Source organism: Seriola dumerili, unplaced genomic scaffold (genome assembly GCF_002260705.1).
Source record: "Seriola dumerili isolate Sdu_G_001 unplaced genomic scaffold, Sdu_1.0 BDQW01000043.1, whole genome shotgun sequence".
NCBI lineage: Eukaryota > Metazoa > Chordata > Actinopteri > Carangiformes > Carangidae > Seriola > Seriola dumerili.
Window position 1 is genome coordinate 1,393,863 of NW_019174298.1, and position 26,643 is coordinate 1,420,505.

General features: G+C 39.0%; 3 protein-coding genes across 6 annotated transcripts; 2 read left to right on the forward strand and 1 right to left on the reverse strand.

Moving 5' to 3' along the window:
• Positions 1-3,649: 3,649 nt before the first annotated feature.
• On the reverse strand, positions 3,650-11,236 carry LOC111217265 (transcription cofactor vestigial-like protein 4). Of its 2 annotated transcripts, none has more exons than XM_022739044.1 (6): positions 11,143-11,236; positions 10,402-10,554; positions 9,328-9,490; positions 8,390-8,609; positions 7,033-7,147; positions 3,650-6,006 (listed from the first exon to the last, which is right to left on the reverse strand). In XM_022739044.1, the coding sequence occupies exons 2-6, from the start codon at positions 10,481-10,483 to the stop codon at positions 5,807-5,809; spliced, it is 780 nt and encodes a 259-aa protein (XP_022594765.1). In that variant the 5' UTR covers positions 10,484-10,554; positions 11,143-11,236; the 3' UTR covers positions 3,650-5,806. The 2 variants fall into 2 exon arrangements, with proteins under 2 accessions (XP_022594765.1, XP_022594766.1); XM_022739045.1 differs by having other exon boundaries at positions 11,063-11,164.
• LOC111217264 (synapsin-2-like) lies at positions 11,232-25,068 on the forward strand. 3 transcript variants are annotated; one of them, XM_022739042.1, is made up of 13 exons: positions 11,232-11,297; positions 11,529-11,657; positions 13,940-14,291; positions 19,975-20,032; positions 20,141-20,232; positions 20,396-20,552; positions 20,677-20,766; positions 20,916-20,978; positions 21,203-21,345; positions 21,439-21,513; positions 21,743-21,845; positions 22,084-22,230; positions 22,449-24,712. In XM_022739042.1, the coding sequence occupies exons 3-13, from the start codon at positions 13,948-13,950 to the stop codon at positions 22,581-22,583; spliced, it is 1,407 nt and encodes a 468-aa protein (XP_022594763.1). In that variant the 5' UTR covers positions 11,232-11,297; positions 11,529-11,657; positions 13,940-13,947; the 3' UTR covers positions 22,584-24,712. The 3 variants fall into 3 exon arrangements, with proteins under 3 accessions (XP_022594763.1, XP_022594762.1, XP_022594764.1); XM_022739041.1 differs by having other exon boundaries at positions 11,246-11,297; positions 11,514-11,657; XM_022739043.1 differs by lacking the exons at positions 11,232-11,297; positions 11,529-11,657 and adding an exon at positions 24,932-25,068 and having other exon boundaries at positions 13,702-14,291; positions 22,449-22,515.
• Positions 25,069-25,105: 37 nt separating this feature from the next.
• LOC111217266 (synapsin-2-like) lies at positions 25,106-26,514 on the forward strand. The gene is made up of 2 exons (XM_022739046.1): positions 25,106-25,484; positions 26,013-26,514. The coding sequence occupies exons 1-2, from the start codon at positions 25,135-25,137 to the stop codon at positions 26,143-26,145; spliced, it is 483 nt and encodes a 160-aa protein (XP_022594767.1). The 5' UTR covers positions 25,106-25,134; the 3' UTR covers positions 26,146-26,514.
• Positions 26,515-26,643: the final 129 nt, after the last annotated feature.

The following is a 26,643-nucleotide window of genomic DNA, read 5'->3' on the forward strand; positions in this document are numbered from 1 at the left end:
CATCAGGTCAGTCTTAAAGCATCTACAACATTGCTCTCAATCCATGCTACATTCAAAGAGTCATTTATGGGTAAATTGGCGTTGGCTCTCAATATTTCCCCTCTTGTTTGTGACCTGTAGTGAGGCTGTGGCTGCATTTTAGAAATGACGTGCTTGGTAATCGGGTGTGTTGGGCTGTCAGCTCAGGGTGCATGATCTTGCCAGCATGACTCAAGTCTGCCCGTGAGCTGCTTCCTGTGCCTGTGCATCTACTCCAGTTGCTTGTATGATCTATTTTAGATTCTTTTGCCCAAGGATGTGTGTGCATCCTCACAGCAGAGAGCCACAGAAATAAGAAAAAAAAGAGGAGGGGGAATAGATAATGTTCAAATAATCTACAGGCAATCATGCAAATTCCCCAGACGTTGTGCACTCGGGGATGCTGTAAATATGAGTGTAGCCTCACATTCTATTCAGATATTTGGAATTATGCTAACGAATGAATGAGATCTCTTTCAGCCATTAGTGCAGGCTAACATGTAGGTAAAATGTGAGCCAACATGTATGCCACTGCGAGGGCCACTATTTCCCATTTAGCCTGTAGTAAAACCATGCATCTATCCAATTGGATTAATTATAACTCCACACCGTGTCCAGAGTGCACTGTGTTAAACCATTTTCATTGGTTTGTTCCTTTTACGTAACCAAGAGAGGAAAATGGAGAGGACAGTGTTCGACATATGTGTGTTTTGACCATGTCTGAAAGCAGCAGAGTCCATCCTGTTACAGCAATAACGGGAGGCAGCGACTGAGAGACCAGTCCCCCATCACAAGCACAGATGTCATGCTCCTTGTGGCCTTCACACACTGAAGGAGCCAAGCCGAATTTGGCGTGACCCTGATGTGTCATCTTGATTTAGACACTAGTTTCATGTCGGCCACCAATGCGGCCCGATATCTGTGTACGTACATGTGTGTGTCTGTGTGTGGATCTGCGATTGGTTTTACACAAGCAAGAAAATGTGGATCTCCTCTCCATAATCCCACAAGAGCAGGCTTCCTTGGAAGGCATGGAGCAACAGAAGCAGGGGCATTGTGGTTGGTGAATGGCTGGGTCTAATCTCGTGGAGGCAGTGGTCTTTTGGAGGGGCTTTTTGAGCAGATTTGAGCCTGAGGGGTGAGAGTAACAACAACCAAACGAGGGGGGAAAAAAAGATCTTTCTTTTCTAGTTTAAAGATTTGCGCTATGAATGGTGCTCAGCAAATTCAAATTAGCCAAACTGAAGTGGAGGTATACTCATTTACATTTTCATTCAGCATTTAAGGATTTTATTTATAGCTTAAAATTCAACTATGGTTATGCTAATCAAGCATAATGTTTCCAATACATGAATACATCTACAATGAAATTTCAGAGAAGATCCTTAAAAACAGGGGTCTGGGATCTAGAGCCATGTTGGATAAGGTCTACAATGGATTCTGCTCTCAGCATGAAAACAATGTCTCGTTACCCATAGATCCATTTTACATGCAAAGTACATTGTTACATTACTAACAAACACATTGAGGAAACACTGCATCTATATCAATCTTCCCAATAACGATGATGACGCTCATGTCTTTGTTTGATCTCCAGGGACTGGAGAATTTGGGGGAGTGTGTAAGGTGGTTATATACCACCATCTGCTGGTTGGGAAAGAGAAGTCAGCTAATCTCAGCTCCAACTACAGGCCTGGTCTCATAAGAATTATCACTCATATTATCCCATTTCCATTATAACATGATCATGTGCAAGCTAAAATGCTTTCTAGGTCAATGCTGAAGTCTGCATCCATACCACTAAGTCATCAAGCATGATTTCCAGTTTTCTCACTTTCAAAGCAATGGATTTTTCCAGCAGCAATTATTCAGTCTTTTGTTACCATGACACCAAATCAACCAAACAGTGTCTATGACCAACTGAGTCAGCTGCTTGTTGAGAACATGGTGACTAGGCTGTAGAATTTGTCTCACACTCTCTCTCTCACACACACACACACACACACACACACACACACACACACACACACACACACACACACACACACAAGCTTGTGCAGCTATCCTTGTTAGGACATTAGGATAACCCTAACCTTAACCTGAAGAGGGTAACAAAAACATGTACCATGTACACACACGCACAGGCCAGCTGAGAAGTAGAAAAACAAAGATGTTAAATATACAACTGTTATGTTTCACTGGAAAACTATTTGTGAATCACAAGAACCTCCAAATAACCCTAAATGGGACAAAGACGTAAGGACAGAGTTACTGATCAACGAGAGAGTGACTCACACTATGCCAATACAATAATGTTCTTGTAGTTTCCATTAAAGAGTAACAGCTCCTACAGTGTGAAGTTTTCTATAACCAAGTTTCATCTGCTGTCATGATTTGAAACTCAATACTATGATGGAGTTTGTAGGCTCCAAAGATACCTAACATGACAGAAGGCTCCAGACTGAAGCAAAGCGAGATCAGTCCTCTTATTACAAACCTCTCTCAGCACTCTTACAAGCCCAAAGGTGTGTATTTGATACTCTACAACCAGACTGTGTGTGTGTAGAGTATCAAATACACACCTGTATCACTTTAACATCAGCATGCTGGAGACAGCAAGGCAGACTTGAAAAACTGGCCCAAGTGTTCTTGGGAGACTAATCATTTTAATCTCTCCTGGAAAGACAAACAAGTAATGACCCAAGTCAAGAGCAAAAACAAAAACACCAAAATCAGAATTAACTGAAGACAAGACACTGAAAACACTACGGGACAAGGGTGCTCCAGGACCAAACACAAACATCAGGCAATGTTTCACATAAACAAATGTGCTTTAGTAAAGTATTCAGCATAATTACACTTATAATGTAGGTCTACTATAAAAGGACATTTGTCCAATCCTTGCCCCTCTTAGCTAAAGTGGTCTGGCTAATATGTTGATAAATCACTTCATTTTGTAGCTGTGGCAGCCAGTATCCAATGAAAACATAGAATGTGCAATGAGTCCTGATTGCTTGGTTCAAACAGGAGTGCTCTAATCAGTGTAGCCACCTCCTCATTAGTGGCTCAAGTGTCTGCAACATTGGAGATGCATTAAAAAAAGAAATCCTATTGTTTTACAATTTACCAGTAGAACGGTAATGTTACAGGATTTGAGAGATAAGGCACAGCCTGTCCTGCACAATTCAGAAATGACAGCTGAGGAGTTTCCAAAGAACCTTTCTCCACATTTTACCCCAAAATACACGTTTGGTGCACACAAATGTTTTGAGTGGATCTGAATGGACCCTGTGGAACAATACACTGCAGACTGCTGTTTACCTATAGCAGTATCTCTTTTTTGGTCACTGTGGAAAAGAAAGAAAAAGAAAACTGAAACACTGTCACCTCAATACCTTACATTCATACCCATTCTGACCTATATACCAACTACCATGTAGCAGCACTTGATCTTAATTGCCTCACTTTTATACTGGCAAGAATATTTTTTGTTAAATTATGCAATCTGATTGACTGCAACTTGTTACTGCATGCTACAGACAGTCAGCAAATACAATATAAAGTATCTCATGCTCTTATGACTGCAGTCACATTTTGTTTGGTAAAAAGAATGACAGGAAATATGCAAAGGTTGGCATTTGAATGTTTATTTGGAAGAAATTAAGTACAAACAGTGGCATTTTCTTCCAGAGAAATAAGGACAAAAGTGAACATATGTTTTACATGTGGATGACACCTGGAGCAGGTCCTTTCTGCTAACAGTCTTTGAGATACAGGTAGTCTAAACATAGCAATTAAATAACAATGGACTAATACCCCAAACATATTACTAAAAAAAATCTACTTGTGTCAAACAAGCAGATCCCATGATAATCCCTAAACTCCACTATGGTACACACAGACACAAACTCTTTAAACTGTTAGTGTAGAAGTCTTTCTGACACTGCACCAAGAAAGTCTTTGATCAAAAGACTGTTGTGTTCCTGCACTTTTTTATCATCTGATAACTGTGGGAAAATAATCAACTTTTAGAAAGATAGAACCATGGTTAGAAGATAATGAGCATCCATGCTACACGAGTACACTACTCTGAATAGAAAACAAAATATCTATGATCATTCCGCGCGGCGCAATGATAGTCTTACATGAGTAAAATAAAATATAAAGACAGGATAGTGTATGTAACAATTTTAAAAACTGTTGAATATTAATACAAATGTATATGTTTTCACAGACAGTTAATTGACAAACAAAAAAAATCTGAATTTACAATACCATATCTTAATCAGTGTTGACAAATAGGTTATGCTACTGTAAGTAGAGAATTTCAGAAGGGTGAGAAATTAATTTAAACAAAACTCAACTGCATAAAAAACTTTGTGGCTCATTTTAACCTTTTCTCCATAATAAGGAAGATTTTTGCAGCTAGCATCATGACATCATCTTAATCAAGAAAGACAAACATACCTGTAACAGTATTTGCTGAACACAACTGAAATGACTGATACATGTCTGGCAGTCACGGTGGAATGATGCCTACTCAACAGTTAAGGACACTCACATTGCATCTGCTTTAAAATCTTCGTTTTTAAGGGAAATCAATTTTGTCATTGAAGCAATGGAGACATCCTCTTGTGTTCTCAACAAATTAAAAAAAAGAATTCTGTTGTCAAAAGTCAACATGAAAGCATCAACATGTTGTGAATAAATAAAGCCACTGCTAAAAGACTGTACTACAGAAGGTCAGATTTAGCTGTATTCAGTCATGTATAAAGCATCCAGCTCCACAGAGTAACAAAGCAATGTAGCCTATTAAACTGCATTCAGACAACCTTGCCAGAGGCTGTGATTTGTAGATGGATGCTAAGATATAAACCTATATATAGTAATGAAAACCAGATACAAAAAATATATTGAGTACAACTGTACCAGCAGTGAGTATTTCTAAAATGTTACAGGTAAAAAATAAATTCTGAGTAAATATATAGTATAGAATAAGGATTGTAATAGAAACCAGCTATTTGAAACATGCTTTCTAGTTAGAGATATGTACTATGATTGATATTAGTTTACTAAGTAATCAGCCACAGTGAGCATATAGACAGGAAACTAAAATTATTTAGTTAACAGTGGATAAGTCCAGTTCAGGATCATAAAGAAGACAGATTAGTCTAGTGTCTCCAGAAAGCAGGGGGACCAGAGCCTTAATTGCATTATCACTATTTCAAAACACAAGACGCATTCTTGAACATATTAGCTCCAACTGAAACAGGTAACCTGCTACCTAAACGGTCAGAAATGTAATAGTGCAAATGAGACCTGGCTGTCCTTTTCAAGTAATACAGATTCAGAAAGCAGTGTGATTTTAGAATGGAAACAATGAAGACCAGATCTATGGTTTATATGTTGATGGAAAAGGCAAGGAATTTCTTTGGCTATCAAGGCAAGTGAAAGGCAGGTAAAACAGAACATGAGCTAACATCCGACAACTTTGTGAATCTCATTATCGGTGCAAGATAAAATCTATGATTGTACAATTTTGACAACCAACATCGTCAATCCAACTACGCAATATTTATTTTTTCTTCTTCAATTGAGAAACTTTCCCAATTTTGGAGAACAAATATGAGCTGAGTATTCTAATAAAAGGTCGCCCTCAATGTCCAAAAGTAAATAGCCTGGGAGAGCACCACGTTATATGTCTTATATTGTTCTTTGCTAAGGGAAGTTGATGCTTGGCAAGAAGCAAACACTAAGAAGGCGATTGTAATGTTTACTTCCCTCTGCTTCATGGATCTGCATCTGGGGTCTGATGACCCCCACCCTTGGCCTTGATTTGGAGCCAGGCATCTCCCAGAGCCTTGGCAAAGTGGTCGTCCACTGAACCTGTGATGGACACTGAGTTGGACACAGGCTCCGCATCTTTGTAGTTTTTCCCAAGGCTGCGACGGAAGTGCTCCTCAATCACAGGATCACATACTGTGTTAGCTAAAATTAAATTAGATGTAGAGGAAAAAGACCAAAAACCCTGTTATTACCAAGCATGTAATATAGAAAATAAACAAAGCTATGATCACCATGGAATCAATAGAATGAAAGCTGTTTAGGCCTAAACTGGTTCCACCAGGATCTGAATCATAATACAGTACTGGTCCTGTAGAATTTAGATGTGATCTCAGTGACTTTGACTGTGGCTTGATTGTTGGTGCCAGACAGGTTGGTTTGAGTGTTTCTGAAACTGCTGCTCTCCAGTTCTGACACACAATAGTCTCTAGAGTTTACCCAGAATACTGCAAAAAAAATAAAAAATTCACTGAGCAGCACTTCTGTGGACGAAAACACCTCGTTGATGAGAGAGGTCAGAAGAGAATGGCCAGACTGGTTGGAGCGGACAGAAAGGCTATGGTTACTCAGATAACTACTCTTAACAACTGTGGTGAGAAGAAACTCATCTCAACAGCAGAGGACCATGTCAGATTGCTCTCTTGTGAGCCAAGAACAGAAATCTTGACAGCTGAATATTGTAGGGTCAGAATTTGTTGTGAACAGCATGAATCCATGGACCCAATGTGCCTTGTGTCAATAGTCCAGGATGGTGGTGGTGGTGTAATGGTGTGGGGAATGTTTTCTTGGCACTTTGGGTCCTTCAATCAATCATTATTTAAATGCCACAGTCAATCTGTGTATTGTTGTTGATGATGTGCATCCCTTTACAGCCACAATTTACCATCTTCTGATGGATAAATGAGAGCAGAGTCTATTGTTTATTTTACAGTGTATTACAGTATTAGTATGGTGTCCATAATAGACTGCTCTGTGAGTGTAATGTCATAAAGATGTTTTTTTTTTTTATCAATGAGCATCAAATTTAAACTTTGTTATGCACACACAAGTGTGTCATAGTGAATGTAGTACATTCCCTTTCATTTGTTTTTTTACATTGACAATATTACAGAGAAAGGAAAATATTAAGAGTTTTAGACTGCACATTGTGTGTTGTAATGACAGGCTTACCATTGGTCTTTCTCTGATCAGCAGATGGGCTGGGAGAGCAGCCATTCATGTGGCAGTGAGAGAGGTTACAATTGCGGTTGCTCGCTGGGGCACAGGTAATGACAGAGGGACGATTCTATAGATGGAAAAAAATACATAGAATCAGCTAACACAGACACACTACTATGCAAGGGTTTGTACACCCCTCACAGATCTCCTCCACAGACTTGATATATACAAAATACACAAAAGCAAATCTATTACTTCTCTCAAATTAACAATGCCACAATCTATGAACTTTCTCCTGACAATAACTATCTACATTAATCTGTATAGTGAAAGTCAAACAACCAAGGAAAGTAACCCTCACGGAAATCTTTTTTTTTTTTTAAATGGAGACTAAATTATTTTCTAACTGTGTGTGTGTGATGATATATAGCCCTGTGTCCCCTGAGGTTAACTTTGCCATTAAATCTGAGCTAGCTATCAAGCGTGGCAAATTTTTCTTTGGCATCATTGCTCTTGACACCTTCCTCTTCCCACTAAGCTGTTATTTTAAAAAAGCCCTTGTAAAACAAAACCGGTTATCTTTGCAGTCAGTGTCATCCATTATCCTAAAATATCTCCCATATAGTTGCTTGCAAAAAATTATAACTTTTGGGTAACATTACATGTCTAAACACAGCCAAAGTTTCAAGAAACAAAACTTACATTGGATACTGCAGATATCTCAATAAATTGGGAAAGCGGACAATAGCGGATACAAATAGAATCCTCCATTATCAGAACAGTTTTCACTTCCTTAAGATTTGTTGCTTCAATGCGGATGTGAACACTCACAGATTTGCAAGTGGACGCACTTCTATAAGTACTACAACTAGGGTATGCAGCCTCACGACAGCAAAAACAACAGTTCCATTGCTGGTTATATTTGGCTGAACAATTAAAAGTCAAAAAAAGAAAATTATGTATGTTAGTGCTTAACAAAGCAGGACCAAGGATTACCGCACATTACCTGGTGCAAAACATGACCAGCATTGACAAGGTGACACATTGTGCTTTTCTAGTGTATGAGCAGTTAGTACCCCTGTAGTGCGTACCGTCCAGGCAGTTGCAAATTTTGGCCAGCAAGCGTGTCTGCACTGGGGTCACAGATGTTCACAAATGTGGGCAAATAATGAAATTTATGTTACACAGGCTCTCATGGCCATGTGGACGCAACAGGCATGAATTAGGTTTAATTTAACCAAATGATTCAAAATCATGTATTTATTTATTTTATCATCAATCCCCTATTTCAGGTTGGATGCTTGGTTGCTTGGATTTTGTCACTATGAACACCAGATGTACCCTCCATATGTGTTACAAGTTGACATACCTGCTGCCGTTCTACAGTCCCACCCATGACAGACCTCTCTCTGCCGCTGACTCCAATGTCGTGGCTGCTTTTGGTCAGAGGCAGAGGCTGGTCTACAGCATAGCCAGAAATGGAAGCATAAAGGTGGGCTCCATGGAGACCATTAGAAGAGGAGGTAATGTGCTCCACAGGACTGTGACTCCAGTGCTCATTACGGTTGTCTCCAGCAGAGGGACGGGCCCTTGATTTTAAAAAAAGGACAAATTAAACATATACCACAGCTTCAACTTCTCATAAACAATGCATATATCAGGGATCACATCTCGTGTCTATGAAACACTCTAGCACACAGCATAGGCTGGGATTTTAGTCTTGTTTGTCCTTTTTAGTGTGCAGCATTTTCATGATTGTGGGCATCTCTCAGAGTTAGTTAAAGATTACATATACGATTTCTCAATTGTAGACTATGGTGTCCTGGTAATCCAATCCAATTTGTCTCTTAAAGTTGCAATGATTTACAGCCTGGAGGTGGCGTCTGCATGCAAGGTCATGTTCAGACTTTTGTTTCATAATCTCAAACTGGGATTTTTTCAGGCTGAATGGTTTTGACTCTTCTTGGGCTTGTTCAATAAATTAAGTTTGTTGAGGATTTCCCCTATCTTATATCTATATATCAATTTGTATCAATATCAATCAATATCTGGTGCGGTTTGCCTATATGAATTGTACCTAATGAAGCCTGAGGACTGAAACATAATTACTTAAGTAACTGCAGTAGGTGAACAATTATGTGCAGGGATTTTTTTAGTTTCTTTTGTCTTTGGACTGTGGGAGGAAGCCGGAGTGCTCACATAGTAGTTCACTTCAATAACAAAACACATATTATCCCATACAATATTAGTATAATTAGGCTTGGACACAATAAAAATTAATGTTTTAAACTTCTGAAAGGCACTTACAGCTGAGTGGCAAACAATCTGCTCATTTTGGTCATGTGGTCATCATCACAGTTGATTCGGTCATCCATTTGTTCTTCACCATACTTCCGTTTGCTTGGACAGTGTGGAGGAGGCCCAGTTATGTTGGACATAGCAGTGGGCAGGGAGGGTGTCCTGGACTCATCTGTGGGAAAGGAACCAACAGTGCAAATAATCTAATTAAAGTCAGATTAAATCTAATTATAAATAGATATTTCCAGAATTGATCATGAATATCTAAAATATTTTCTATTGTACTAGTCCAAATGTATTATTTTCACTGCAATTTCGTGCAAGAATTGCCAGGTGATAAGAGGTCATGTCATCCTAAAATTAAAGAGAAAACTGTGACATCTCCAATATGGAAAGATGACTGTTTTTAGTCATCGGAGATCTTTGATTGGGAAGGTCGATTGAGCAATGGACAGGAGATTTCTGGAGTAAAGTTGCTTCCTTTTAAGTAGAAATCAAATGCTACACACACTGTTACTATCAAGACATTTCCCTGGCAAAAATGTGCTCACTATTCTAAATATTTCTTTGTATATATTTCACTCTATAGGCACAACAAATGTAATGTAAACCGTATGAAGTTGCAAACTGCTGCATCAAATAGGAAAAATGTATGAAGTTTGCACTCATTATCATCATCTCTCAAGTCTTTAGTGGGTTCTTGGTCTGGGTAAGGTCTGTGTGGAGATTACTACCATGATAAATATGAGGGTTTAGAATCCTGTTACAAAGAAAGAACAGCTAATGTCATTTATTGTGGCTTACAAGACTTATAGTATCGTACACTGAGGGATGAAACACAACACACACACACACACACACACACACACACACACACACACACACACACACACAATGAGTTTAAAAAAAAACCATGCCGACTTATTTTACTTGTGAGCTTGGCTCTAGCCGTGAGGTAGTTAATAAAAGTTAACATCATTTGCAAATCAAAACACTTCGTTTGACGAAATTGGCGTGTTGGCAATTAGAGAACACGCCAAATATTATTTCCACAAAAAGTTAAATACACACTAGCAAACTGACCTTCGTAGTGCAGTCTCCCAATGTTATTGTTCATTTTGTCCAGGAACTGAGAGTTCAACAGGTCCATTCTAGTGAATAGCATTTACACGAACAGGCTAATTGCTAACATCGATGTTAGCAAGATATACCAGCGAAGAGAATGAAGCGTCTATCCTACAGAAGAGAAATTGGGAAAATCAGATAGTACACGACAATTTAAATATAACTTACTTCTGGAGAAATTTAATTAACGTGGATAGTGTTCTCTTTACTAGAACGGTTGGCTGGCTAACGATGCCTGGCGCTGACGTTAACGATTCAAAGGATAGCATTTACGCTAGTAAAACACGTAGGCTCAGCTAACCGCTAGGCTAGCTTTAACCAGCTAAATTTTACTGGCACAAGTTGGTTAAGAAAGTTATATTCGATATAGATACATTGAAATAAAAGCTATTATTACAATAAGCAGTAATTAAGATAGTGTTACAGTTGTTATTTTAGCTAACTTATTTGCAGGAGTTTGCACACTAGCTAGCTAACTTTAGCTACTTTGTCTATGGCACAAGCTAACGTTAGCCATTAATAGCTTGTCACCAACTTTGGAGTAAGTAAGTAATGTTCTCGATTCAATTAGTAAAGCCGAATAAACGCTGAACTAACCTAAACCTCAGTTACAACTTACAGTTCAGTTACGTTCAATGACTTTATGTCCAACAACAAAGCTCCAACGGTAGTTTAACATTAACAGTCAATGTTACTCACTTCATCGACAAAATTTAGCTTTACAGCCACAACAACACCATGGCTAGCCCAGCTTCAGTGCCTTCACGCACTTTCCCACCGGACCAGTCCACAGACAAAAGAGTGGAGAGCGGCCCTAGTGGAGATGAGGCGAATGGTAGCAAAGTTTGGGGATGGTAAATATGACATTACACTACACTGTGAATTATAATGTTTAAGTTTTCTGTGGACCTACTGTTCAATACGTTTTTGCATTGTCTCTTTTGTAACTTGAAGCACACTCAACATAAAGCCAGTGGCACTCATAGCCAGACAGGGCAAACATTAAGACATCACCAATTGTATGTATCTTATGTACAATTGCATAATTTGCAACGATTATATCATGATAGTGTTGATGCAAACAGCACGCCGCAAGCAGCTGATCAACCTCCTGACTGCAACACAGACCAGCGGGGGCATGCGGTGCTGTTGGATCTTCTCATCCACGAACATCTGTGGGGAAATGCTGGGCTAAGTATTTCAGCAAAGCGGAGGTCAGTTTTGTCGTTCACTGCACCACTACTACCAGCCGGTGTCACCCTAGCATCTATGCATAAGTTCCAGTGCATGCTAAAGCTTCTATTAAGCCAATATATAAATATAAATGAAGACTGTTCTCATCATTGTATCTCTGACCAATATACAAAAATAAGGCGAGACTTCCAGTCTATGGATATTCAGTCCGGAATGCTTGCACCCTACTTTTAACCTATACAATACACAAGAAACTATGCATAGCCTTTGTTTACATAGCCCAAAATCCTATATCAAAATTGCGATCTGCACAACAAATGGCACCCTCTGTCATTACATACCCAATTCCATTACAGGAAGAAAAACACAATAGTTTTGAAACAGATGTTGTAAATAAAAAGTCAGACAGAGTGACAGTAAAATTACAATATTGAGAAACAGAATGACAATATTAAACAAAGTACAAACATAAAGGCTATAATTAGAGCTGTAGTTGTCACTGTCATGGATTCAACAAAACTCCACTATTCCTGTAAAGCTATGCTCTGACAAATGTTATTATTTCTTAGGAGTACTTAATCATTTATTAGCAATTACCATTTGTTAGAAATAGAGAAGCTTGGCCCAGTACAGTAGTATAGAACAGTAGAACAATGCAAAGTTAATTTGGTCATTTAAGCAAAAGATTCACTTAGTCTTTGGTTGCTCCACACTGAAAAGGATGAAATAAATTGTTTTATCATGCATAACATCCTGCATCCTAACTATAGTTATGGACCAAAATTCTATTTGGACATTTTTTGCCAGTTGATACTAAAGCTACCTTTATCAAGAATGTTATGTATAACACATGTAGCATATGCATAGGTTTTACCCGTTTTGTGCAAGTAGTCTGATATTTACAGTATTTTAATTGATTACCTATTATCATTTTCATCATATTAAGTGCAGCATTGTGGCCTTTCTTTGACCTTCACTGCTGTTTAAATCTCTGATGGCTAAATGTCCTCAAAGATCAGTGCCTTAATGATGACACCAGTCAACTAGTAATTTTTGTCTTGGGAGAAAAATAGTCATGCTGAGAAATAACTAGTAACATATAAATATAAATCTTTAAATTATTTTCACTTAAGGCCCCATATTTGTGTGCATCAGACTCAAAACGTGCAGAGGTTTGATTAGATTTATGGTGACTTCTGAGCTTTGCCACTTATTGATTTATTGATGTGTTTCCTGGCCCTTTTCAAAATATCCATTTGTTACCTGTGTTGGACACATGGTGATCTGTGATAGTTTCACCACACAGCTTTAGTTGTTTCTACAGTATACTCCTTGTATATAAACCAGTTAAAACATGATAGAGCAGCCAATTAATGTACTTCACAGGGACTAGTAGCAGTGGCAATTGTTTGTCGACATTTTCCTTAGTGATGAAGTTATTAATATGTGCTTTGGGAAGATATATGCTTTTTATCATAATTTTGTAATGAACAGATGATTTAGTACAGAGAAATTTTCTAAGATGTGTCTTTGTTTTAACGTTTCAATTTTACATCTGCAGAAGTGAATGTGTATATGAAAAGTGTTGTCAAATAAAGTCTACTAAAATAGTGAGGTAAAGCATGTCTTGTAGGAAATTTTAATATACTAAATAGGTGGCTATATAGGGATTGATAAATCAATTAAGAGAGAGTGTTTACTGCATGCATTTGTGTCTCAAGGGACTGCTGCTGACGCTTTTCCTCTCATTCAACATTGCCCACTAGTCTTAACAGCCATTTTAGATTTCATGGCTTCATTTTACACACAGAGTGATGCTGTGCATAGACACAGGGCAGAGAAGACATGAGGGACAGAGGGAGCAGGAATGAGGCAATTATGATGTAGCACTCAGTATACCCTCTTGCACTTGCACTGGAAACCCCTCTATTTTCCATGCTGTGGTTCAAAAAAGCATGACGCCTGTAAGGCAGTAGAAAATGGGGGAGGGGTAGGGAAGGCAGGCACGCCAGTGAGTGAGAGTGTAGAGGAGAGAGGACGAGAAGAGGAAGGAGAGGCACAGCTAGAGCATCATTTGCAATGGCTGAGGAAAGCATAGTGTAAGGGGATTGGCTGAGCTGGACTGTAGCGTCACTGCCAGTGAGGGGGAGCTCTGAGGATGCTCCGCTGAGCTGGGAGGGAATTCAGTCGCTGGGAGTTTGCATTGAGAGCTCGGCCATTATCAGCTGTACACTAAGAAAAGGGACTCCGCTGCAGAATAATTTTCCACACCCAGTGCTTGTTGACTCTACTCCTCTCTCAGCTCCAGCCATGAATTATTTGCGCCGGCGCCTCTCGGACAGCACGTTCATCTCCAACCTGCCCAATGGCTACATGACAGACCTCCAGAGGCCTGACCCTGCTCAGCCTCCTCCACCTGCCACCACCACCACCCCTGCCAAGTCTCCTACAGCTGGGCCTACACCTCCAGCCACTTCCCCTGCTCCAGAGAGGAAATCCCAGCCGGCTCAGTCCACCGGAGCGGGTTTCTTTAGTTCCATCACCAACGTTGTTAAGCAGACAGCTGCCTCAGCAGGGCTAGTGGAGCAGACCCAAGTCACGACACCTAAGAAGTTTAAGATTCTCCTGGTCATCGACGAACCACAACAGGAGTGGTAAGAAAATATACTGCTTTACTCAGTCATGTATTTCAATACAAATCATTTATACGCTATGTGTTGTTGGTTTGCTCCTTAATTCTGATTTTCCCTTCATGGGGATGTAGTAGTTAGGTAACGTTTAAAGACCCACTGAAACGACATCTGTATGAAGCACCCTGCAGATGTGAATGGGCACTTCTGCTGTGGTTTGATGGTACAGCATGTCTCTGTTACAGTAATATGTGGAGGCAGCCAATACTTAGGGAAATATGGTCCATTGATTCTCAGCAGTAATGACATAATACCAAAATGGAGGATTTTGTATTGTCCTCTGTTCTCTCTCTGTTGTAGTAAATATTCGTCTTTAGTCTTTTTTTTTGTTAACATAATGAAACAATAGAATCTAGGGTTTATAACAACTGCCTGTATAAAAATACAGTGAATTAGCTAAAATCGGGATAGTGTTATCCTGTAATGTGTCATTTTACCATTCTTAAAAATGGATGTTCCACAGGTTGTGCAGAATTGGGAAAAGCATGTTATTTGTCTGGAAGTAGTCTAAATACTGCAGTGCTTTCCTTCCATCAATGGGGTTTCCCCCCTTCCCACTGATAGCAGATCACATGACATGCCCTGCACATAGTGTACATAGGGAACGGTTAATGTAACTTACTGCAGAGCATGGTGCACAGGTTGCCATTAGTCAGTTATGCATATGGGTGTGCAGTAGCTGGGCAAGTAAAGAAATATTTCACAGCCTGAGGAGAGAAAGGGCCATTGTAGTATTAATGTTAAGAGTGGGTTTACAATAAGTCATTTGAGCCGTTACACTAACAGTCAGAGCTCTTTTTTAGAGGTGTATTAAAGCAAGCATCTTTGTCAGTCTAGTGTGGCAAAGAATTAAAGTGCTTTAAATGATTATGCTGATGGATTCAGAGGAAACTAATTTTGCATAGAGACTGATATCTTGTTGAACAGTAAAAAATATGTCAGTTCCATCTCCTCATGATCAAAATTTGTTTACACAGCTGACATGTTTTCCACAGCATTATGTGTGCTAGAGCTGTGCAGCTGGATAGTGCAGTGGGGAGCTCACACATTTGCACAATTCATCTGTGATTTCTGTTTCCTCCCTTTGTTTATTATGTATGGACATTACTAGTTGCTGCCTAGAGATAGAGAGCAGAGAACTGAAACTCAATCCTGTGATGCCTTTCTAATGGAAAGCACATAGGGACTACTTTCTCACTGGTTGACTTTGTGGACGCTGGGCTCTGAGGCATGGAAATAAAATCAATATTAAATCTATGCACAATTTTTTCAACATTGAACAACATGGCCAGACTTCAACTGACTATTCTCAGACAGATTTGTCTAATGCCCTTATTACAAAAATCCATCACATTTGGCATCAATCTGTGCAGGCTGTCATGTTGAATGTTGAGAGTCATATCAAGGGTAATATGTCGTTTATGTTTTACATTGTGTGGAGACCACAACAAGATGGCCACTGTGACAGGATTTTATTTTCACACTGATTAAGATGCATATAGTGCTGAATTTAATTGAATCTTATGAGGAACGTGGCCCCAAAACACACCAAATCACACAGATTTAAGTGCATTGCCTTGCTTAATTCAGGTGGCCTGGCAGTGTCCTCTTACCCTTTGTAGGACTGCCCATTTATATAATAGAAACCTTGATCAATGTTAGTAAGCTGAGACTCTGTCAGCAGGATGGATGCCAGCCGTATGAGTTCAGTTGTTGGAGAATAAGGATTACAGTGTGGTGTGCCAATACACTGACGCTGCTTTTCAGTTTTCTGGCAGACGAACACAATATAATACATTAAACTAAAACCACGTCATTCATCAAAGGTGATTCTAACTGAGAATAGGGAGTAGGTTGGGCTGAGACTGTCTAACAAGATCTAATATGTAGTAGCTCCTATGTATTTGAGAAAAATGTCAGTTAATCTCCAGCTCTGACATTATTACTGGTACCTGATGCAGTTAATCAATATAATGTTAGTTGACTGTGTTCATGAGCTCCACAGACTACCAGTTTCTTGCATCATACTGTGTATCTAGTACACATCCACCTGGGAGATTAGCTAAAATACTTAATTCAATAGGTTCCCTCTGTCTGAGTGCTGCATCTATTTTTCATGGCTGCTCAATATCACTGAGAGGGGAGCTGTACATGTTTGCTCAATAGCTTTGGTTTCTTTTATAAGATCTTTCACCCAGTGGTTGTAAGTATCTACAGTAGTACAAATCAGTCTTGGTTTATTCAGTGTAATGTAGGTCTGCTCGTCTACTGTAGCTCGTAGATGTTAGCACTACACTGACGTTTCATTTATTAAATTTAAAATAAGGAAAAAATGTAATGTTGAAAATGACTTGGAGGGCAAAGCTTCAGAAAAAGTACTTACGTGTTTGTAATACTACATGCTTTGTATTCAGCTCTCACGGTGGCAGGGTGAAAACCATAAAAAAAATATAGCTTTTGGCAAGCTGTAAGAGCATGAAATTTCTCTTTATTATAATGTTGGTTTCGCTGAGTGCCTAATATTCTCTGTAATGTTGGCCCACCTTGAGTCTGAGGGCTTGTTTATGTGCTGTATCTCATTGCACAACGGTCTGTTTCGAGACACTTTTCTGCCCACTGCCAAAACAGAAAATTCTAGTGATGAGTCCTGGTGGCCCCAGGACACGTAGAATGAAATCAGGAAAGAGTCCTCCAGACTAATTGCATTAAGGAGAGGGCTCAGGCATCAGCTTGTATTTATCCTATCAAATCAGGTAAATCTCAGATGATCTATATATATATACAGTATATATACATACTGGGGTCCAAAGGTCTGAGACCATTTTCCTATTCAAGTGGTTTTTGACTTTTGGACCACACTGAATATATATGTAGATACAGATACAGTAGATATATATAGTGTGTAGTATGGCATATGTTGGCAATTTTGTGTAAAAATACGGCATTTTATGGCACCACTCAAGTTCAAATTACCATTACTGTCTCATTATTATTATTACTATTATTATTATTATTATTATTATTATATATTCTGAGTAATCATAATTTGTTCAAGTTAAGTATGTTGTATATTTTATCAAATAAATTACAATTGAGTCTAGCTGTAGTTACATAGATTCTGTAAGATATTGACAAATTTGTAAATTGGCACCCAGAGAAAATAGAAGACATTATTATGGATGAGTATTTGAATAGGTGCCATGTAACAGGTTGTGTCAAACCTAATAAAACTGTGCAGAATAAAACGTGTGCTGATAGAACCATGGCGACTGCCTGGGTCACAGCACATATAGAGACAGACACATTCTTTCATTTTTACTTGTTAGATGAGGCTGCCAGACATACAGAGAGGTTTGTTTTGTTCCGGGAATGCTTTGCTATAAATTGCTCTTTTGACAGGAGGAGCAGATGGTACACTGTCTTACTTATCAGTCTAATGACTGAGCTGTGCTGCTTCTGTAGTCTCAGTCACTCAGTGTTCAAAATTAAAATACATAAATACATAGGATACTGTTTTAACTGTTATCAGGAAAAGAGTGATTAGTATTGTGAGCTTAACCTTATTGAAACATTACTAACATGTGAGAGTGAATGTTAAACAGGCTAAGTGATGACATTAAAATTCAGCAAGGGCTCCTGCTTACCGAGCTCCCGGGTGAATCATCTGAATTAAAAATTCTTTCAATATGAAATTTGGGAATATCTTCACACAGCAGCCATTGATGAAGTTGCTTCATTTTTCATCCTCTAAATTGTCTTACTTACTCTTGACATGACAAAAGAGAAAGATTTATATATATATTTATTATCTCATTTTATTTCTCACCTCATCTTTAATTCAAGTCAAGAGCACCCATATTGATTCTTACAAATGAATGATCGGGATAAACAGCTACTATCACGCTCCTGTCTCTCTCTCAGTGAGCCGCCATAAATGCAGTGCCCAGTGACTAACTCCAGTTTTTAAGGTCAGCGCGTTCATCAAGGGCAAACGCAGAAGTATTACTAACACATAACCAGAATGTCCTTGGTTTTTGGATGACAGCTGCCGTGAGGAAAGCAACTAAACTTAACACAGAATGGCTGTAAATTTTAACAAGGTAACACGGTTGCTTTGAAGTGACTGCCAAATACTAAAACATACAAATTCACAGCATTGAAAATCATGTTAAATGTACTATAGGATCATGTCCTCTTTGAATATATGGCTTCTGTGCTCAGTATAGGCTGAGCTGGCATGTGGTCTGCAGAGTGATAACACATAGATCAATTAAACAATGCTATACTTTTAATAATATTGCTAGGCTTGTCTTTTTCGTACCTTGTATTGTCTGTTTCAAGGGGTGATGTTTTGGAAACACTGTCGCTCATACTGTGTTTATTGGTTAAGACTATTCATCACAGTGCGAAGTAGGCTTTTCATTTTCCCAGATATAGGAGCAATGATTCATATTTTAATGTTTGTTTTCCTCCACAGCCAAATACATCCCCATGCTGTAATTAGATTGAGAATGAATTATTCAGCTTTACCTCCTCACTAAATGAGTTCGAAGTAAAGGGTACATGACAGCAAGCTGGTACACACTAAGAAGAAGAGGAAGTGAGAACTCCGAAACACGTCTGCCAGATATTATCTGCACATTCTGAAACATAGACGGTCTACAAATTCTTTCATTCTTTCATTAATGTTTAGCACCACACCAGTTTACCACTGTTGCACTGCAGCTGATGGCTGTTAATTGAAGTGCGAACTTGAAACTGTGGAAGTGGAAACCGGGAATGAAACCTCCTCTGTGGCAACTTGAAGAGATAGAGTCCATTAATAATGATTTACTGTAGATGACCCCGGATGTTTCTACCTTCAAAGCTTATGTTGTCAGGCCCAGCACCTACACATCAGTGTCATAAAAAAAAAAAAAAGCCAAAGAAATCGAACACACTGTTAACAGCAGCAGTCACTGTGTGAGTTCTGCAGTTTTCATCTCGTGCGGTGTCAGTAGACGGACACTGATCCATCTTAATCTTAAGTCGCATGGGAAAAGATTTCCTCTCCAGCAGTGGTTCAGGAGAAAAGGTGTTTCAGGACATGGAAGTGCAGTTTTTAATTCAAGCAAGAAAAGCCAGTTACTCTGTTTTAAAAAGTGATGAATCACAAGTGATGAAAGATGCAGCCATTTTCTGAAAAAGTGTATTCAGTGTGCTCAATAGGAATGTCACTGCATCCTTTCTTGACCCTACTGGGTGGTACTGCAAATGGACCAAGCAGTAGAATATACTGAATTGCATCTGTGTCTACGCTGTGGAAGGTTTTCCTGTAAGAATTATACAGCCTTTAAAAATGTTGTAATGCTTTATATCTCTCCTCGCTGCTTGATTTAAGGGAGGAATTGTTAGAGAGGCTTTGTATCAGCAGTTGGAAGAGCATGAAAGGAAGCATTTGTCTGCCCTGAGTTGAGTGTCATGCACTCAACTCTAGTGGCATACATTCAACATTAATTCATATTCCATGTTGTTGTAAAGTGATTATTAGTCAGGGCTAGATTTGCACTTGGGTTGGATATCAATTTGAAATATCTTTGTAAGGAATCTATAGAATTTATTGTTACATTAACAGTTTATGAATTCTCTGTGTTTCTGTTTTGAACAGGGCAAAATTATTCAAAGGAAAGAAAGTATATGGGGATTATGACATCAAAGTGGAGCAGGTAAGTTTCACCAAGCCACTGATATCCATTTTAAGTACTTATGTAAAACAGAATAGAGAGATTTAAGTACTCTATCCTCATATGCCTCTGTAACCTCTGTAACCCCAGGCTGAATTCAATGAGATCAATGTTGTGGCTCATGCCAACGGGACCTGCAACGTTAACATGCAGGTTTTGAGGAGTGGCACCAAGGTTGTCAGGTGAGATGCACACAACCTCACACAAGTTGGTACTCACTGTTTTAATCAGTGCGAATGTAATCCACCCACAGTGCTGACTCTCTGACTCATACCCACTGCTCTCAGGATTTGCCCCAGGTTGGTGAGATTTTTGTCACATCTCAGCTATAATTTTATCTTCTAGGTCATTCAAGCCAGACTTTGTCCTCATTCGTCAACATGCCTTCAGTATGACCCAGAACGAAGATTTTCGCAACCTGATCATTGGTCTGCAATATGGAGGTGTCCCAAGCATCAACTCCCTTGAGTCAATCTACAACCTGTGTGACAAGCCCTGGGCGGTAGGCACTCAGCAGCCAGGGAGAGCTTCACTGTCTTTTATCTATCAAGTAACAGTAATTAACTATGTTAAATATACTAATACTAATACTAAATACTAATTTATTTATCTTTTTGTGTGTCCAGTTTGCTCAACTTATAAACACCTACAGGAAACTTGGGGCTGAGAAGTTCCCTCTGATTGAGCAGACCTTTTACCCAAACTATAAGGAGATGGTGAGAAAACCATCACCACCCACTTTTTACTGCATTGAAGAAAAATGTTTTTGAATTAAACAAAATATTTCTCAAATGTTTGAAATTGCAAGATGAAAGCATAGAGGGAATTTTAAGGCAACAGCTCACAGTATATTTTCTTATTTTAGGTAAGCATGCCATCATTCCCTGTTGTTGTGAAGATTGGACACGCCCACTCTGGTATTGGAAAGGTATAGAGATGTTTCCTGTTGCAAAATTAAATAATGCTTAATTTTGTTTCTCTATGTTCCTAACTTTAGTCGTGATGAATATATATTGAAATGTATACAGTTTGAATATAATCAGAATTCGTCTGCATCATGCTGTCTACAAGAGTCAATTTAGTGCCAGATGCCTTTTTAAATCCTGGGTATTTTTGCTCTTCTCTGTCTCATGTGTCTGTTTTTGTGCACAGGTGAAGGTGGACAATCACAGTAAGTTCCAGGACATAGCCAGTGTCGTAGCTCTCACCCAGACGTACACAACCACAGAGCCTCTCATTGACTCCAAGTATGACATCCGAATCCAGAAGATTGGCAGTGACTACAAAGCCTACATGTAAGTAAGATTGTATATATTTATGAACTTAAGAAGCGAATGAGAAACAAACCTGAACTTGTTTTAATTTCGTGCAATTTACACACTTCTCAGGAGAACATCTATTTCTGGAAACTGGAAGACCAACACAGGCTCAGCTATGCTTGAACAAGTAGCCATGACTGACCGGTAAGCGTTCAATCAGTATCCCACACTGCAAGACAAGAACAATTTTATTTTGACATAGCAAATATTCTCAGTTTTAAAAAAAAAGAAGTTCATTAATTCTGTTGCATGTTATTAGCAAGTTACTATTGGTGTGATAACCTGTTGTGTTTTATAATATTTATTATATTGAAATAGAAATAAGTGATAATCAGACCACGGTTTTGAGTCTTGTGTTGATTGGTATGCTTAGGTACAAGCTCTGGGTTGACACGTGCTCAGAGATTTTTGGGGGTCTGGATATCTGTGCAGTCAAAGCCATCCATGGAAAAGATGGCAGAGATTATATCACAGAGGTAGGAGTGTACGATTATCAGCTTTGACAGCTACAGCTCAGGAGTGAAAGTGGATAACTTGTAATGAAACTTCAGGAACATACTGAGCTGTATCAATCCAAAAAAGTACAAATGTTGCCTGTTCCTTCATTCGAACTATTTCAATATACCAGCCAACATTTATATGAGGACAAGCTTTACGTAAAGTGATGTCAGTATCCCATCATTCTCTGCTGAAACTATCCTCCATGTGGTGCAGGTGGCAGGCTCCTCCATGCCTCTGGTAGGGGAGCACCAGGCTGAGGACAGACAGCTCATTGCCGACATGGTGCTGACAAGAATGAAGCTGTTAGCAGAGAATGAAGCTAATGCTCCCCAGAGACCCACCACTATACAGCCATCCCAGGTATAGTAACACAAAGGCACAGTGCACACACTGTCTCAGAGTTTAGAGACAAGACTCTTGTGTTGATTTATTATCATTGTAGATATAATTACAATGTGCTATATTGTCACTTATTTATATTGCAAGATTACAATATTCTAGCTATTTGTTTAGATCTCACTACAAGAAAATGATCATAGCTGTTGGTGGATGAGTAAATTATTTCTTTCTCTTTTTAGGGAGCTGGCCAGAAGGGAGAGATCGCTGGCGAACCCACTAAGAACGGTGCCGGGCGCCCACCTCAAGGTTGTCTGCAGTACATTCTCGACTGTAATGGCGTTGCAGTGGGTCCAAAACCAGTCCAGGCCAACTGAGTCACCCAGGAGAACGGGGGAAAGTCTCAGAGTCTAGATAACAATGACGTACCATAGCTAATCGCAAGCGCAGACGTGTGTGTGTGGACGCTGATAGCTAGAATCAGATCTTGGCGCCGTGAGCTTGGTACAGCTGAGTGCTGGCCTGGACTGTGTTTTTAACTCTATGCAGTGTCAAAATGTACTGTCTACTTGTTGACCTGTTGATTTGTGTGCTTGTATAGGTCACCTATGTTTCAGTAGCTGTGGATTTTCTTTGGGGCTGTTGTTGATGATGTAAAAAGCAGATTGTGCCTACACTGAGTTCAGTGCTGCTCTGTGCTACTTGTTTGACCCAGCTATGACTCTTTCATTTGCCCCCTACCCCCTTTCTGTTTTCTATTTTGGTGTGTATCTTTAGATATTGTTCAAACTGTGGACTATCGTGCAGTTTGAAGTTTGTGTATATCTCAATATGTATACAGTACGTGGGTGTGTATGACTGTAGTGGTGATTATTTTCATGTTTATACTAATAGATATTTATTTTTGTTTTGCATGATTGACACAAAGGCAGGTGTAAGTCAGTTATAAATGTCTGAACAAGTGGGATGTTCATGTAACATCGCTGTTTTACCCTGTGATTCATGCATTGTGAATGTGTCATAAGAAAGGAATATTATATAGGCTCTAGAGGATACATATATTCATACCCAAACATGCATTAACACATTGAGAGTGACTGTGTGCACTCCTGCATACACACACAATAGAGACATGCAGTATGTTGCCTTTCATAAAGTTATTTTTTTTCATCCATAATGTCACAATGTCACAAGAGAAGAGATTATTTAGGATGATTTTAGAATACTTATAGATGGACACATAATAAATATTAAAATTAGTATAAGATTTATTACAGATTGTATTATGTAGGGTGTTGTGCAGGTGTATGCACACACAACTTCAATATATTTGTATAATTTTGAACCAAAGAATAAATTATTTACTTTCAATAACAGTATTTGCACTCCAGGAACCCACAATGTAAATATCAGCAAGGGGACTGTTAATGCTGTAGTGTCACATGGAGTGTGTAATTTCATCAGAGAACAGCACTCCAAGACAGCACAAATAGCATGTTGCAAATCACACACCAGTGAACTGATGCTGTGTTCAAATTGTTGTCTTTTGCATTAGGTTGCATGGAAGCAGACATTGTAATTGATAATGAAAAAAGTGTTTAATGTCAGATCTGCTGTGAGATGCCTGATATAAAGTCCACCCCATGGCCCTCACACTGGATATCGGCTATCGTGGTGTTTCCATGACAACAATGCAAGTGCTCAGAGGTTTAGTGTGGATTTGTGCCCGTGTTACAGCCATTCAAAGATCTAGCACGTTTACCCTTATCACACACTCTTCCAGTGAGTTGATGGAAAGTGCAATATAAGTCTTTTTTTTTTACAAAATAATGTATTTATTTTGAAATCAGATCTTCCATCGAATTGATTAAAAAAAAAAAACTATATTCATCCACTCATTGAATTGTTTTGAAAACATTTTCACACAAATGTCACAATCACTCAGTTGTTGTCCAGTGGCTATGGTGGAGGTCCCTCATATGAATGGTGAAACAGCTAAATAGCAACCAAAACAACTGTAAAAAGAAATCTGGACCATTTTCCAACAATTTGTTTGTTACTCTGATATAAAGTATGTTCAGCAAGCTCTGTGTGCAATTCTTTTCCAAGTTGTATAAAGTGCCATTGTATCTGTGAGCGTATCCTTGTAAAAGCCATGCCTGAGGCTTTATGGATGTGTTGTTCTGTTTACTAGGAAATATGCCATGACATTGATTTCCAAGGGAGGATCGTGCTGGGGTTCTCCAGTCTCAAAAGCTGCATGGTTAGGCCTTGGTTCGGTGATTGATAAATTATAATTGGGTGTGTTTATTTGGCCGTTGTGTTGAGGTGAAACTTATGTCGTCAGACCTGCAGGACTTTAAGGGCGATGGTAACTTATATGTGTACTTTTAAAACCGGTGTTGGACTGTTTAAATCAAGATCAGAATATAATATATTGTGGAAAAAAGTCCGTTCTGGATATTTCCCCTCTTGTCACTGGCAATAAAGCTTCATTTGCAATATATGTTCGGTCTGTATCCTCATCCTGTATGTGTTATGTTGTGATACTTCTGCTTGACAATGTCACAAACTTTTTCAATTACACCTTCAAGTGGGGAGGCCATATCGCTCCATCTGTTCAGCTGTTGGGCATACACACTGCACTGCACACAATGATTTACTTCCAATGCATGAAAAGATGATTGTATTGTGATAATGTATCCCCTCTGCTTCCCTTGTGCAGTTACTTGGTGGCGTCTGTCTCCCTTCTATGTTAACAGTGTGGGAGACTGTGTTTTTGTCAGATAAATGAATGAATAAACCAGTGAGATGTGAGAACATGCTAGACTACATATGACATACATATACTAACTATCAAATTTAAACCATCATGAATCTTTCTGTCTCTATAGCTAAGATGCCTGAATATTATAAATATCTTTTGTGATGAAATCAGGGGGCCCAGTGGAACCCCAAGGATTACTTTCAAAAAGGCCTGCACCAAAGTTGATCCTCACATCTCCTGCAAAGTTCAGCCCTGCAGCGCAGCTATCTCAGTCTGTGAACCATGATATTCTAACATCAGGAGGACTGCAGCAGGTCCAGTGTAACTCAAATGCTTCTGTCCAAGATGAGTACCAGCATCAGTCTCAGAACCAGAAGGAGCAGGCAGCCGGGCCTCTCCGAGAAAACACACCTCCGCACCCACAGGCGACTGTGGCTCATCATGAGCAACAGCAGACTCTGCTGGAAGATCAAGCTGCTGAGGAAAAACCACAGGGACACCCACAGCGGAAGTAAGTATGAATACCTTCATTATTCAGTGCTCAAAATAAGGACCCTAGCTATTTGAATTGTTCAAGCAGAGTATATTCAAGCCACTTGTGAATTCACATACACACTTTATTAGATTACACCCCTTTGTGATCTCATGCTAATTCAGATCAACAGCTCAGCCAATTCTAACTTTGCAAAATTTATACTGTTCAGTTGTGACGATGTCTGAAATGTGTAAATTCAATTATATGTTTGTTACAGGGGTCATAGTTAAAATTGGTGTTGTGCTGGACTACATTATATGTTCCCATTCAAAAACATGAGGGGGGCAGAATGTTAGAAACACCTCTGAATATAATGCAGTTCAGTACAACACCACTAACTATGACATCAATGCTAAAATATTTAATTGAATTAAAAAATCTATGACAGTGTCAAATAGTAGAATTTATGGCAAGGCTGCTGTACTGGTTTGCATCAGATTGTATCTATCACTGAATATAAATTCTGATTGTCTCATACAAACTCATGATCCTCTTGTCTTCCAGCAAATCCCAATCCCTGATCAATGCCTTTGGTCTGAAAGACACATCCGTTTTCCGCACTGCCAGGGAAGACACGGCAAATGCTGAGACCATACGCAACTTGAGGAAGTCCTTTGCAAATCTGTTCTCTGAATAAAAGAAGCTTCATCGAGCCATTAGTTAGCTATTATCGGCTACACATGAAAAACAGTCACTGTTCAGTATATTAAGTGTTCTGCTAATGATAATGACCAAGCTGTAAAATGAATATCTTTTATGCCCACTCCAAGTATAATGATGAGTAGTTTTGACTTGTGATTGTATTACTTCACTAGAAATGTGTTTTTTAGTTGTTTACCTTTTGGTCCATATAAAACTTTCCATGGCATTGCTGGTAATGATCAGTAACACAGTCATGAACATGTGGCAGGTATGACACTTTTCTTCAGAACAGGTAAAAATACATTGCCGTGTTTGCTAACTATTAGTTATAGGGATTATCATCAGTAACTACTGTGTACTGTATAGTTTGTTAGGTTGCAGTGGTTATTTGTATGTATTTCTAATGACTTTTATTCAGACCCACATAGTCACGAATTACTGGATCTAGATTAATTAAACCAAAAAGCAGCAGATTCCTCTGTGAGCTGTTCAA